This window comes from Lolium rigidum, chromosome 4, assembly GCF_022539505.1.
Source record: "Lolium rigidum isolate FL_2022 chromosome 4, APGP_CSIRO_Lrig_0.1, whole genome shotgun sequence".
In the NCBI taxonomy this organism is placed as follows: domain Eukaryota; kingdom Viridiplantae; phylum Streptophyta; class Magnoliopsida; order Poales; family Poaceae; genus Lolium; species Lolium rigidum.
The window spans coordinates 65,148,075-65,163,245 of record NC_061511.1 but is presented as its reverse complement, the minus strand read 5'-3'; the positions used below and the strand labels follow the sequence as shown (position 1 = coordinate 65,163,245).

The 15,171-nt window shown below is 44.1% G+C and overlaps 1 protein-coding gene across 1 annotated transcript; it reads left to right on the top strand.

The window, feature by feature from the left end:
• Positions 1-4,962: 4,962 nt before the first annotated feature.
• LOC124707951 (pentatricopeptide repeat-containing protein At4g35850, mitochondrial-like) lies at positions 4,963-9,643 on the top strand. Its single transcript, XM_047239638.1, has 12 exons — positions 4,963-5,086; positions 5,262-5,424; positions 5,521-5,586; positions 5,694-5,791; positions 6,584-6,701; positions 6,790-6,999; positions 7,158-7,234; positions 7,692-7,782; positions 8,371-8,436; positions 8,519-8,596; positions 8,749-8,850; positions 9,139-9,643. The coding sequence occupies exons 1-12, from the start codon at positions 5,016-5,018 to the stop codon at positions 9,247-9,249; spliced, it is 1,251 nt and encodes a 416-aa protein (XP_047095594.1). The 5' UTR covers positions 4,963-5,015; the 3' UTR covers positions 9,250-9,643.
• Positions 9,644-15,171: the final 5,528 nt, after the last annotated feature.

The window sequence follows — 15,171 nt, the reverse complement described above, 5'->3', positions numbered from 1 at the left end:
CAAACATGTTGACTAAGGCCACAAAATGATTCACCATAATATTTTTATTTTATGGAAAAATGGGTGATTAGTCTCGGTACCTTAGTTCTACTAAAATAAGATAGACCCATAACACATACTTCATCAGGCTTTAAAATCTTTACTCAAGCTAAAGTATATTGTATGGGTTAGCTTTTAACATCGTTGATTTTTTGGAAAAATGGGTGCTCATTTTTTCTTTTTAAAATGCATTAAATTCATTTTTTTTTTGTACAGATGCATACCTCGCCCCCACCTTGGATTGGAGCTTTGTGCCATCAGTCTTTTAGACATTTCTCATATTGATAAGATATTGCATAAATGCAAGATTGATACGGGTCTAATTGTGAAAGAGGTATATCATGCTTATGGCCTCTTATTAGTAGAATTGTGTTAGCTATCTTGAATATGTTTATGTTATGCATAACTTCAAGTGAACCTTAGGTGTCAGGAGGATCTTATGCCGAGAAAATTGGAATAAGAGTTGGAGATGTTATTGAATGCTCAAATGGAGAGGATATCCGAACCATCTTTGAGGTAAGGGTACTATTTCTTATATATTGTATTTGTTCATTTATTAGTTTTTATGATAAAAGTACCAGATTAACGTGAAATTTTATTTCTGTATCTCTTGACTTTGTTGATTTTTTTGTTGATGTTATTAGTTGGAGAACATGTTATTGAGCATATGCAAGGAGCATTTTGACAGAGGAAATGACCTTAATTCCAAAGTGGATGTTGCGGTATGTTAATTTTGCAGAGTGTTAGCTATTGTTTTTGCCTTTATGTAAACTTTAATCGATTATTGAACTTTTGACACAAAAACTATATTGCATTGACCTTATAGATTAGGGTATTTCATACGCGCAAAGGTCTCAGAAGCATCAAGACATTGTCTGCAAACTTATCTGAACGCAAAGAAGTGGTTCAACGAGGTCTATATCCCCTTTCAACCTATTTCTGTTTAACTATAAGCCCTTTAAATCACATTTTGATTAATATTTGAGCCTCTTGTCTTGTGCAATACTAATACGTAGAGTTGTAGGTTGATCATTAGACACTACTCTAGTGGTAGTGAATACATAACATTTTTCTTAACTTAGTTATTTTTCATTTTTGTAGCCTGTTATCCTATTACTATTGGAGAAGGGCTTTTGTATTAGGTGCCACCTGACCATGCTTGACAAATGGGCCCATGCAAGTGGCATTTGATGTGCTTTCACTAATTGATGCAGCATATGGGGACGGTTGATGTCTTTCGAGTTGCATTTGTACAATCCATGTACTTCATGTTGCAGATTAAACGAAAATCGTATGCCACTTCATGAGCTATCGATAGAGAAAGAGATATCATTTGTACATATACTCTGCATATGCAGTCTCGATGTACACTACCGGATGCGGTTCTGTTCTTATTTTCTATTTTATACCCGATTAAACCTTTTTTTACTTGGATGTTGCACTATGCCATGCAGGATCAGTGGGGCTTTGCTTTTGCCCTCGCTGCATGCCATCTTTTGAAAAGCCAGCACACTCACCATATGATTGAATTACTTGGATGCGATGTTAACTTAATAGTAGCCTCTCCCTTGCATGCCATAGAAGGTGTTTCATTTCATTTTGGTAGCTTAACTCTGTAGTAATTATTAATTCAGTAGCTATATCGACATTGCAAATTTGTAACCCATTCATGAGAATGCAAATGGGAATCTCGATCATCAAATGTTGTCACTAAAACTCGATCATTAAACTACATTTGCTCAGCCGACACATGGATGCATTAATGGAGTGTGAACTCCTCCACTGGCAGCTATAGTCAGGACACCATGAGTTTCCTAGCTGTGATCTTGACATAGTATAAAGAGGATCTCTATGTAAGGCTGGTGCCAACGCGGGCGGCAGCGCGGGCGGTACCGCCCGCCGCCGGGCGAGAGAGGGGCGGGAGTGGGGCGGGACGGGAGCGCGGGGCGCTGCGGCTGGCGCCGGGCGGTACCGCTCGCTGCCGCCCGGCTCCCGCCCGCGTTGGCGGCGACAGCGCGGCGACAGCGGGGCGATAGGCGGGGCGGCGCGGTGGCGGGGCGGGGCGAGAGAGGGGCGGGCGACAGCGCGGGCAAGAGCGGGCGAGAGAGGGGCGAGAGAGGGGCGGTATTAGCTGAGGTGGCGCGATGTGATTCGTCCACCTCAGCTAGCCGTTGGGGTAGCCGTTGGTACTTCAAAAACCCTAAAATTTCAGCCCCCCTATAAATACCCCCATATGGTTTCACTCACTCCACACCCATTTCATCTCCTCCACTCTCCATTTCCACTCCACTCAACGCCATGTCTTCGTCCGGCCAGCAGCAGTTCGAGCGACGGAATAGAGGGTGATCTGATCGCTGCATTCCAGGCGGAGTATGAGGAGGAGATGCTGAACGAGGAGGAGGAGGCAAGACGGCCGCGACGCCGCCGAGAGTTCATCAGACGTGATCGTCTTGGTGCCCACGATCGGCTGTTCGAGGACTACTTCGCCGACGACTGCAACTATCCTCCGAGCTACTTTCGGCGAAGGTATCGGATGAGACGATCCCTCTTCCTGCGCATTGTGGATAGATTGGGTGAATACTCTCCGTATTTTCACCCAAAGAAATGATGCTCTCAACCGTGCTGGTTTTTCTCCCCTGCAAAAGTGTACTGCGGCTTTGCGTCTGTTAGCTTATGCAGCCGCTGCAGATACAATAGATGAGTGGCTTAAGTTAGCTAGACAAACTTCATCAGATTGTCTAGATAGATTCTGAAGGCATCATTGAGTGTTACGGGGAACACTTTTGCCGTCGACCAAATGTCGAGGATACTCAGCGTCTGTTAGCGAAAGCCGAGGAGCGTGGCTTTCCAGGCATGTTAGGGAGCATCGATTGCATGCATTGGCAGTGGAGGAACTGCCCAGTGGCTCATGCCGGTCAATTCACAAGGGGGGACATCAAACACCCTACCATAATCTTAGAAGCCGTTGCGTCGTATGATCGTTGGATCCGGCATGCCTTTTTGGAGTGGCCGGGTCCAACAACGACCTCAATGTACTCAACCGGTCGCCGTTGTTCACCGATGTGCTTAGGGGAGAAGCACCCGTAGTGAACTTCACGGTGAATGGACACGAGTACAACTATGGTTACTACCTTGCCGACGGCATCTACCCCTCCCGGCCGGTGTTCATGAAAGGTGTTACTCTTCCACAAAGTGAAAAGCAGCGAGTGTTCACCGTCGCTCAATCAGCCTTGGCGCAAAGATGTCGAGTGTGCCTTTGGAGTGTTGAAGGCTAGGTTCAACATTCTAGCAGTTCCGGGACGCTCCTACTCGAGGCGTACTCTTGGATTGATCATGCGTGCATGTGTCATTCTGCACAACATGATCATCAACGATGAGCGTGGTACAAATTTGGAGAACAACTATGAGACAGTTGCTTCAAATGTCGGCCCTGCAATACACCACCATGCACCACCAAGCCTAGCAGCCGAGGATTCAGATGGACACCGAAATGAGGGAGTCACCGATGTATACACAGCTCCAGCATGATTTGATGGTGCATGTGTGGGCTAATGCCTAGATTATGTAATTTTTTCAAATTTTTATGTAATCTTTTCAAATTTTTATGTAATTTTTTATGATGTAATCGGTAACAATTTTAGTTGAATAAAATAATTTCCTTGCATTATTTATATTGTTGTAATCTGAAAATGAAATGCTGATGGCAAGGAGAGAGAAAAGCTGACGTGGAGGAAAGAGAAGTAAAGCTGGCACTATAGCCTGTGCATTGGCACCGTAGGGTGAGAGTGGGGTGAGAGTGAGGAAAAAAGCTGACATTGCGGGTGAGAGTGAGGCTATGCATTGGCACCAGCCTAACTAAGCGACTCAGAAAGCATTTTCATGTGACCCATGTGTGGACGATCCCACGCAAGTTCAAGGTCTCCCGACTAGTGAGAATCGATGAGAGAGCATTCTCAGATTGACAAGTTAGCTGAACGCTACTGCCTAGCCATTTCCAAATTTCGATGTCCATAGTGCTAGAGGTGGACATATTGTACGATCGTTCACTGCCCGAGTACGCTCACGAGTGCCCAAGAGATTTCAATCCCAGCAGTTATGTCAAGCACGACCGCGTAGCATTTAGCTGTTTAGAGAAGTTGTGTTCCCTTGTTCAGTTGGGATCATACCATATCTTACCAGGAGATCAAAGACCTGGAGACCTTCATCAAGATCAATCCCATTTTTTCACAAATGAAGATCAACCCCATCTTCCTCGGAATTCGGAAGAACACCCATGTTAATAATAATGTTGTAGCAGGACGTTGGAATAATACTCATTGAATAACTTGAATCGGAATAAACCACAGATGATCCCTCGTGCTTTCTTAGTTCTTACCCTCTCTCTACTCCCTTTCAGATCATAATCAGATATTCAGATGCAACTCATGCTCCAACTTTTTTCTAAAAATTCAAAGGTAAATTAAAAAATTATTTTTTGCAGGAAAGAATATTACTTACTTATTTTTGGAACAATACTATGCAAATACTGTTTTTTTAGCATTTCGGATAAAAACTGGAACCAGTGTAGAAAGAATCAATGAATATGCAAAATTGTGACATGGCCCATGAGACAGAACGAAAACCTGGTTACCTGGCAATCGAATGAAATGTGCTTCAGGCCCATCGGCCTCAGTCCATACCGATCTCGGCCATCTTCTCAGTAACTCCTAAACCCTGCTTCCTTTTCGTCTCGCATCTTCCTCAGTCGACGCAGCGCCACCACCTCCCCCCATCGTCGCCATGGGCCTCCTCAAGAGCTCCCTCCTGCTGCAAGGTCTCCCTCCCCTCCTTTCCCAAGATCCCGTATCCCGCGCCGATTCGCGGGGCTAACCTCTGGATCTGGTGGTGCAGGGCAGCTGCGCCACGCTACGGCGGCGGCGGCGGCGACGGCCGTGGGGCGGCGCGGCGTGGCGACCTCGACGGCGACGGAGGAGTACATGCGCCGCAACTACGCCAACAATGTCTCCGAGTACAACACCGTCATCGGCTCCCTCGTCCAGCAGCGCAGGCACGTCGTTTCCGGTTCTTGCACACCACCTGTTCGACGCACTTCCTAGCAGTGCCATTTCCTGTTTAGCGTGATTTCGTCGAGCCTTTGTTGCGTTGGTGATCTAGTGTGGCAACGAACGTTGCTGTGCTAACCTCCGCCGGGTCTGAATAAATATTGTCGCAACTGTTTCCAGGCCCTACCTGCTCCGTGACGCCTACGAGGACATGCTACTCGACGGGGTGCAGCCTGTGCGGGACACGTTCCACAACCTCATTGTTGGCACCATGAAAGGCAGCCGGCTACAAGACGCTTTCTACTTCCGTGATCAGATGAGGGAAATGGGCTTGCAGCCTGATGTGCGACCACTCTCTTCTTCTCATCCATTCATCTTTTCCTATCACAAATTCCTTTTTTTGCCGGACCAGTTAGCGTAAGACCTTCAATTTGTGCAGGTTAACCTTTACAACTTCTTGATCTCTACTTGCGGGAAGTGCAAGAACTCAGATGCAGCGATCATGGTCAGTTTATTTTCCGACATATAATTGTGATTTTGTCATTACAGTGTGCCATTTCCCATCTTTATGATGTGCTCACTAATGCTCCAATTCTTGTGACCTTAACGAAGCTTTTAGAAGAAATGAAAGCGCATGGAGTTAAGTTGAAAGGGGAAACCTACATTTGTCTTCTCAATGCACTTGCTGCAACTGGGCGTACTGATCAAGTGTAAGTGCTCCTTCTGATTGTAGAAGAATACAACATTTATACTGCAATACTGAGTTACATTGTGGCTGACTATCTTTAGCATGAGGCCGTGCACTGGTGAACTGGGCAATATGGCAAATAAGCCAAGGCCTAACAGATTGTACATAATTTATTTCATTGTTTTCCTATTTTCTTCGGTGAACCTCCATTTAAACCACCCAATACTGGATAGGTAACTACTAGTCTCACAGATTTGAAGACTACACTAAATGGGACGTGTTGGTATATGTATCCAGAGTTATAAGAGCCTCTGGAGTGCAAGGTTGTTGAGTATGATTGTCAGTTTTATTTGAGGAATGTGGATACATTATCTAATACACCAATTCCATCAGTGCCTACATTGTCTCTTCAGCTTGTGGCAAGTATTTATGTAGAATAATACTCCCCCCTGTTCCTTTTTGTTAGGTGTATTTGTTTTTAGGTAAATTCTGAACTGTTACGTGTATTTCCTTTTTGTCACATAGATGCCTATTCTACCCCTCCCAAACTGGAAGGGCCATTAATTAGCTGCTGGCAGTTACTCCTCTAACCAGCGATGTAACCAGGGGCCTTTCTGTCCCAAACTATCCTCAAATTAGTGTCTTGGTCACCTTGCACAAAAATAAATAGATCTAATCAAATGTGTACGGAGGGAGTATTATGCTAGTTAAGCATGTCTTTCCAATTTAATTTATACCTTTCAGTCAAGTCTTTCCAGCGTTTCAATGTCGCTCTCTATGTCGGGAGAAACTCTTAATGTAATTCTTTTAACAGTTATGCTATAGTTAATGATATGACTGCTGCTGGACTTGGATTAAACAAGTATTGTTATGCTGGACTAATAACTGCATTCAAGAACAAGACACCGGCCAGTGAGGATACTATGGCGAAAGTATGTTATGCATTTAAGAAAATTTATTATGGGGTCGTATCTAACATGACTGTACTAATTTTTTTTCTTTGCTTTACTATTTTACCAGATTCTTGAGTTTGTACAGCAGTCAAAAGGTTGGCAGTATGTTGAAAGAATAGCAAATGACAGCGCTGAGAATATAATGATGAATGTCTCAGAGGAAGAGCTATACAATCTGCCGACAGCAGAATATGTACACAGACGAGGATTTGTCCTTAAGCAGCTGACGATTTATCATGTTGCTGTCCATGCTTGTGCAGACTTGCAGAGCAAAGAGGTTTGCTATGTTATGTTGCATTTGCATTGCCTTCTTTACTGCCCAGAGTTGACTGTTGACATGACCATAATTGTGTTATCTTTCATATCCTAGTTTGCATGTCATTAAAGTTGAGCTTTTACCTCTTATGAAATTTAATCTTCTGTACCATTTTACAGACACTTGAAGCACTTCTTGAAATGTTCACTAAAGAGGGATTTACTTATGATGCCTTCACTGTGATGCATGCTGTAAGGTAATCTGTGGTTCTGCATGCTGAACAGTTTGGTCTAACGATCCATTTCATGGTTATTAGGAAGTTTTAATGATCAGTTACTCCAGATTTTTTCAATTTGGAACTATGTCTCAGTGATAACTCATTATTTTAGACTATCAAGGAATCTTCATCTTTTAGAGATACACTGATATAAGCTTTGCCATAAAAATTTATATGCCTGTGCATTATACTTACTGGAAAGCCTCTTGATTACGTATTATTGAATTAACAATCTTATGAAGTGGACATCACAAATCACATCATGTACCCCCATTTTAGTGGTAACTATACATAGTATTTGTGAATTCCATTTTTGTCTACTTTTGCAATCCCTGTGGTTGTATTTTGGCAACCTTCCATGTGTGTCCTTTTTTATGGTCATGCTTTCTAGCAACTTCTCGATTTATTTGTTAATTTATTGTCCTTCAATTGAAAGGTGTTATCTTCGATGTGGAGATATTGATTCTGCTGTTAAGATGTTCGAAGAGTTCTCAAGCTCAAAACCCACACCAGCGGAGTTGTATGTGGTGAGTATCTTGTTGAAATTATAAAGTGAAATTTAATAATGTGGTTGATAGCAACATAAGTTTACGAATTTTCTAATCCCATAAATGAACATGTTTAACTGTAAAAATAGGGCCATGTGCCGTGGACTATTTTGAACTGAAACTTTAGTTTGGTCTTCAGATATCTTTCGATTGTTCCTTGTTAGCCACTACAAGCTTTACTGTTTCCTTATTTGTCAAAGGCTCTATATTACTCATATACTGCTGCCTACTGACTTTAAGCTCACTGCCACCTTCTGATTAGAGAGCATATTAGTAGTAGATCCTAATTGCAGTGATGTCTGTTGGATTTCATAGATCACAATTGCTGGTCACTGTATTTAAAGACAGGAAACCCTCGAAGTTTGAATTTGGTACCACTTACGATAACATTTTTCCTATGCTGGACCAAAAGTTAGCCACATACCCAGAACTGAGTATGTAAATAGAACTAGTGTAATGATAATCCTTATCTGTGAGAAATCTGTGTACCTCTCTCTTATTCCACACTATGAGTTCTCAATTTCTCATATACTTTTACTATATTATATCAATATCAATGGCATTCAGACCCTTGCCGAGGGAGCTATGATTGGGCATACTCCAAGAGGAATGCAAGTTGCTCAAGAAACCTTGGTAATTCTTTCCTTCTGGTTTTGTTGCATAGTTTGACTAACTCGGGAGTTCACAACTTATTATAGGTTATGATATTTTTCAGGAGAAAATGACTTCAAGAAATTTCTTCTTGAATCCCAAGATGGGAACCGATCTTCTACTTGCAGCCTCTGGTGAAAAGGTAAGGGGCAACGACTACTGCTTTCCAGTACTCAACTCACAGAAAGACAAATGCATTAAGAGTGCACATTTTTTTACCTACTCAAGTCAGCTTCTTGAATTAAATCCAAACTGCACCCCAAATGACTGTTGCAATTCCGTGGGTTTTTACAGACTGGTGGATATACAACTGCAAACTATGTATGGGATCTCCTGCAAACCCGTAATATAGTTCCAGCACTTCCTGCTGTTGAAGCATACCACAGGGGATTGAAGGTAAGCTTCACTATCATAATTATGCCATCACCTTGGAGCCCTGCGTGATTTTTTCTTGTACCATTGGATTTTGTTAAGTTTTCTGAGATTGTTTGAGATCATTGAAATGATTAGCTTGCAGCCATTATGTTATTAGCAACAGAATATAGTTTTCCTATTCTGATCAAGGCTTGCTTCCATATATATCAGCGTGCTTGCCTGAACTAACGAGAATAAAGTTGTCCATACGGGAACCTTATGAATTGTTGTTTCTGATTCTAATAATTGTCGTCTCTATTCCTAATACAGGACCGAGAAATTCCTTCAGACGATCCACGGCTTCTGAACGTCGCCCGTGTTTTGGACAACCTGCAGCTCCGGTTTGGACCAAGGAGATTTACCCAGAACACACAGCAGTAGTCCCTGAGCCAATAATACAAGTTGGAACATGCTTTTGGTGAGGCTGCTGGCTGCATCAGTACGCATACACTCAAGAAAACCAAATAACTCTTTAGGATGGCGCAAAGCGAAGGAGGAACCATCAAGAATGTGCATCTTCGGCAACCACAGCTGGAGAGGAATGGACTGTATACAACTGGAACAGAAGTGGATTTTTCTTACAATGCGGAAGCATTTTTTTTTTCACTCGCCATCGCTAAAATCATAGTAGTCGAGTTCTGTTTTACAATCATCATTTCAGTCTGTCGCATGTTATGTTACCTACCGTTGTCAGAACTTCCTCACAAACTTCGTGGTTTTGAGATTCTGTAGTGATTGTATCCAAATGTGGCATTGCTTAGCTGCCACCTGTTAATTCCTTGTTGTTTGTACGAGGATGATATTCCGTGGTTTTCAAACTAAGAGGTGGTTTGTCCTGCTCCAGGCCTATTGCTCCACATATTTCCTCATTTTCCAACACCGGCAACGCCTGATTCCGAGCGCTACTCAGGAGCAATCTCCAGTGGGATGGCGTATTGGCATGCTGGTGTTCTTCTGTGGCCGCTCATGGGTAAGGGAGAACATATGCTCTTCACCTGAAGTTGTAATCTGTGCAACTATTTTTTTTTAACGCAAGCTAAAAAAAATCGATTTTTTTTGGAGAATTCTAAGTTATATAGACATAGCAAGCATCTAACATATCGCAAGCCTCAGTAGCAAGCATCTCTAGTCTGGTAACAACAATAACAAATTTAACGGGCCTGATTCGTAATGCTACTCTTTATACCGGTTTATAGGTATCCTATAAACTGGTAGTAAGTACTCTGGATAAATATTTTCATTAAATCTGTTCATTTCTTTCAAAAACAATATTTATGGAATTGTAGGCACGAATAATGGTGATGAAAGAATTGCATTCCGTTGTTTCATCAGATTTTGTAGTGGCGGCCTCATGTCTTTCGATCAAATGATCAATACCTTCATTATTTTAGCCTTACAATCTGGCTTTATCATATGGTAGTATCTGTCTTTCTTAATAATAATTCAATAATGTGAAACATGATAAAGATCCATTTCTGAGATGAATGAAAAATTTCTATTGAAGTACATCTTAGGATAGCAGCAAAAAATCTTGGTTTTAATAAGATGAGTATGTTTTTTTTACAACTTGAAAGTACATGGGCTTAGCCCACATATGTTTCCCGAAATGCCACCAACTCCTCTCGTTTCTTTCTTTGTTGAAAGATGAAAGAACAGAAAAGAAAAACTCCTCTGGTTCCTGAGATTGGATCCCCACCGGCGACCATGGCGAAGGTCGCAAGTGCAGGAGGAGCGACGCCTCTCCGCGGCGGCCTCCCGGAGGAGATCATCGTCTGGGAGTGGGAGATCCTCGTCCACCTGCCCCCTAAATCCCTTCTCCGCTGCCGCTCCGTCTGCCGCGCCTGGCGACGCGCCACCTCCGCCCGTGACTTTCTCCTGGCGCACCACGGCCGCCAACCCAGCCTCCCCATCGTCTCCGGCTACGAAAACCGAGGCAGCGGCTGTTGCTGTAATAACATCCACGTTTTCGATCACCGGGTCGCCGACGCCCAGCTCCAACCCGTCGTCAGGCTTGGCGGCTCATGTCTGGAGGCCTCCTGCGACGGCCACCTCATCCTCTCCAAACGTGGCATGGCTCGCACCTGCTACTCCGTCTATAACCCGACCACGCGTCAGCATGCTCCCCTGCCGCAATTCTCGGGCTACGAATTACTGGGGATGTATCAACACCGCCCTAGTGGCGACCACCGGCTATTACTGCGCTGGACTCTAGCAGATTCGCATCAAAACGGCTGCTACGTCTTCACGTTAGGCTCCAACCAGCCGCCAAGGTACATCGGAGGGCCAGAGGTGGCAGCGTCAGCATACCTACGCAAGCCTGCCCTAGTCCGCGATACCCTGCATTGGTACTTGGGTCAGAAGGCAAGCAAACTGGTAACAGCATTTGACACCACATCCGAGTCGTTCCGGCAGATGCGTGCTCCAGCTGTTCCCGCCGACTCATACATCTTCGAGATGGATGCCACGCTAGGCATCTATAACCATAACGATCTCGGCAGAAATGTTGATATATGGGTGCTGCGGAACTACGAGAGTGAGGTTCGGGAACACGAGTACCGTGTCGAATTGCCGGTCGCAGATATCAAGGGGAAGTTTGAGAGGTTGAATCACTATTGGTCTGTCAGCGTGGTGTCGGTGGACGATGTTGTCCTCTTGCTGGTTAGTCATGGCGGGTGGATGTTTTATGTCAACACTGACGGTGAACTGGTTGGCAGCTTCCATCGTGATGGCCAGATCTTCTATGCTTGTGAACTTCGGCTGAAACAGACCCTTGTTCCGCACACCGTCTTCACTGCACTAGAAAGTTATGCTATGAACGCTTCGCCTTTCGTTTGAGTGAGGTGGTTCTTCTCAAGGGCCTAGCTGTCGTATTGTGGTGACCCTGCATACCACTGCATGTTGTAGTATGTTTGTCATTGATATAACATTCACGAAGTACCAATCCGCAAATATTACATCCCTCAGAGTAGTACAACAGAACATATCAGGTCCATAACTCATTCATTTATTATTACAAGCCATATATACATGTCATCTCGGAGTTCCTCTTGGTCCTAAGAGGGCTACTCCTGGGTTCGAGGTGAACCCGACTCAACTTACAATATAGAAGTCTTACTAAGTTATACATTTATTCTCATCGAGGAGTTAAGTACTAAGTGTTTGTACTGCTCTACTACTGCTACTATCCGATAGGTCTACGCTTGTTCTCCGCCGGAACCCTCCCCGGTTCCGTAGACGATGAGGTAATCAACTCCTTCTACACCTTCGGAGAGGTCTGGTTCTTCATAGCATATGTCCTCTGCTCCTTCTGGGTTGTCGTTGTCCTCCTCAAGACGATTCAGACAATCTAAGCAGGGGATTTAAGAGTGGTATGAGTACGAGCGTACTCAACAAGTTCATTATAGAAAAGAGGTGTTTAATGCACTAGCTACGATATCAGACCAGAAAGTCTAATACCAATGCAGGTTTTGGTAACATTTCTTCAAGATGTTGCTTTTATTTATAAGAACTATGTCCGTCAGCCTTCACCGGTTTACTAGAACTTCATGGAGTTCCTTTCCGGCAGCGTTCGCAGTTCCAAATCCCGGAACAGGGAGTGACAGGTCACGATTCATTACACTCTGCAGAGGTGTGTTGCTTTACCCATAAGAGATCTTAACCTTGGTGCCGACCGGGCAGCTTTCCCGTCCACACTTCCTTTGGTGTGAGGCCCGGTATAAGGTCTAGCCAAACATTTTCCTCCGCTACCTCGAACACCCACCCTTTGTTGCAATTCCGACCTTGGGTCCTCGTCGGCCAGCGTATCCAAAGGATACCATCCGACCTCGACTAATATCAGGCATCACGGCCTGATACCTTCGCCGGTCGTTGCAACCCATCATAGACCGCATTACCGTGGGGACTTTACTGGGACCCCCACCCTACCGCTTGTCCCTCAGGATTCAAGTGTCTACGGTAAGCGCTGATGTCTACGCACGCTTCTATTCCTGTAGACAGTGTTGGGCCTCCAAGAGCAGAGGTTTGTAGAACAACAGCAAGTTTCCCTTAAGTGAATCACCTAAGGTTTATCGAACTCAGGGAGGTAGAGGTCAAAGATATCCCTCTCAAGCAACCCTGCAATCACGATACAAGAAGTCTCTTGTGTCCCCAACACACCTAATACACTTGTCAGATGTATAGGTGCACTAGTTCGGCGAAGAGATATTAAAACGCAGGTGGTATAGATGGTGGTAACCGGTAATTGCGATCTGAAGTAAATATTGCAGGAAGTAAAGATGCAGTAGAACAGTAAATAAGCGATGTTTGCAGTATTTGGAAACAAGGCCTAGGGATCCTACTTTCACTAGTGGACACTCTCAACATTGCAATCATAATTGAATATAAATATAAGCACTTCATCATACTACTCTCTTATTGGATAAAGAACTCAAATTCATTGGGAAAGTGTGCAAAAGCACACCTCAAAGGCGTATTCCCAAGTACTAATAAACACCCCACACCGTCACCGTGAGCATTCATAGGAGGTACTAACACACCACAATTCATAAGGGAGTTACACACGGCGCACACACTGTCACCATTACACTGAGGTCACAATAACTCCAAAGTTCACATAATTAAGCACTTGAATAGCATATGACATCTAGATTGCAAAGCCTATGATCACATAGATGAACAAATAAGTAGTACTCTCAAACACTCTCTTGTTGGATGACAAACACCATTCATTGTGTAGGGCTACAAGAGCTCCCTCAAGCCGGAGTAAACAAGCTCCACAACATCCGGAGTTCATATTTAAAGTAACCTATAGAGTGCATAATTGATTACCCACAAGTATAGGGGGTGTATCGTAGTACTTTCGATAAATAAGAGTGTCGAACCAAACGAGGAGCAGAAGGTGTTGACAAGCAGCTTCGATGAAGGATTCATTGTAAATGCTCAGAGACAAGTATTCAGGGGGTTTTGATATAGCAGATAAATAAAGTACAAGTAAGTAAAATGCGAGAGTAATAGTTGCAGCGAGTGGCCCAATCCTTTTTTAGCACAAAGGACAAGCCGGTTTGTTTACTTATGATGACCAAACGTTCTTGAGGACACACGGGAATTTAGTCTAGTGCTTTCGCTTCATATAGTTGATTAATCTTCATTGTTTTGATAAGTGTTGTGTGGGTGAACCTATGCTAATGCATCGCCCTTCCTAGGACTAATACATACTTGTGATTATACCCCTTGCAAGCATCCGCAAATACAAGAAAGTAATTAAGATAAATCTAACCACAGCCTTAAACTCTGAGATCCTGCTATCCCTTCTACATCGATATACCAACGGGGATTTAGGTTTCTGTCACTCCGGCAACCCCACAATTAGCAAACGAATACAAGATGCATTCCCCTAGGCCCATAAAGGTGAAGTATCATGTAGTCGACGTTCACATGACACCACTAGAAGAATAACACCACAACTTAAATATCGAACCATTGAATATTACTCAACATAGTTCACTACTAACATTTAGACTTCACCCATGTCCTCAAGAACTAAACGAACTACTCACGAGACATCATATGGAACATGATCAGAGGTGATACGATGATGAATAACAATCTGAACATAAACCTTGGTTCAATGGTTTCACTCAATATCATCAATAACAAGGAGTAATCAATACCGGGAGAGTTTCCCCTATGAAACAATCAAGATTCAACCCTAGATGTTACAGCGGTGACGAGGTGCAGCGGTGGAGATGACGGTGACGGTGGTGGAGATGATGGTGATGATGATCCCAATGAAGTCCAGCTCGATGACGGTGACGACGGCGTCGATTTCCCCCTCCGGGAGGGAATTTCCCTGGCGGATTTCAGCCTGCCGGAGAGCTCTTTTCTCTCTAGTGTTTTCCGCCCCGCAGAGGCGGCTATGTCTCCTCGCGATTATGCCCAGCTATCGAGGGTACTCCTCGGCAATGCCCTCCGATTGGGGCTTAGGGTTGATGGAATCCTGCAAGCTGATACGAGACATCGGTTCATAGACAAGCGGGGAGAGCGATTTACCCAGGTTCGGGGCCCTCGATGAGGTAAAACCCTTACGTCCTACCTGTCTGATCTTGATTATGATAATAATGGGTTACAATGGGGTGCCGAAAGGTTCGGCTGAGATCTCGTCGAGAGGCTAAGTGCTGCGGCGACCTAGCTCTAGACTTCTGGTGGCTATGATTGCTAAGATTGATTGTGTGTCCCTCGGCAGCCCCTCTCCTAGCCTCTATATAGGGGGCCAGGTCTCAAGAGGTCTAACCGAGTACGACTAGA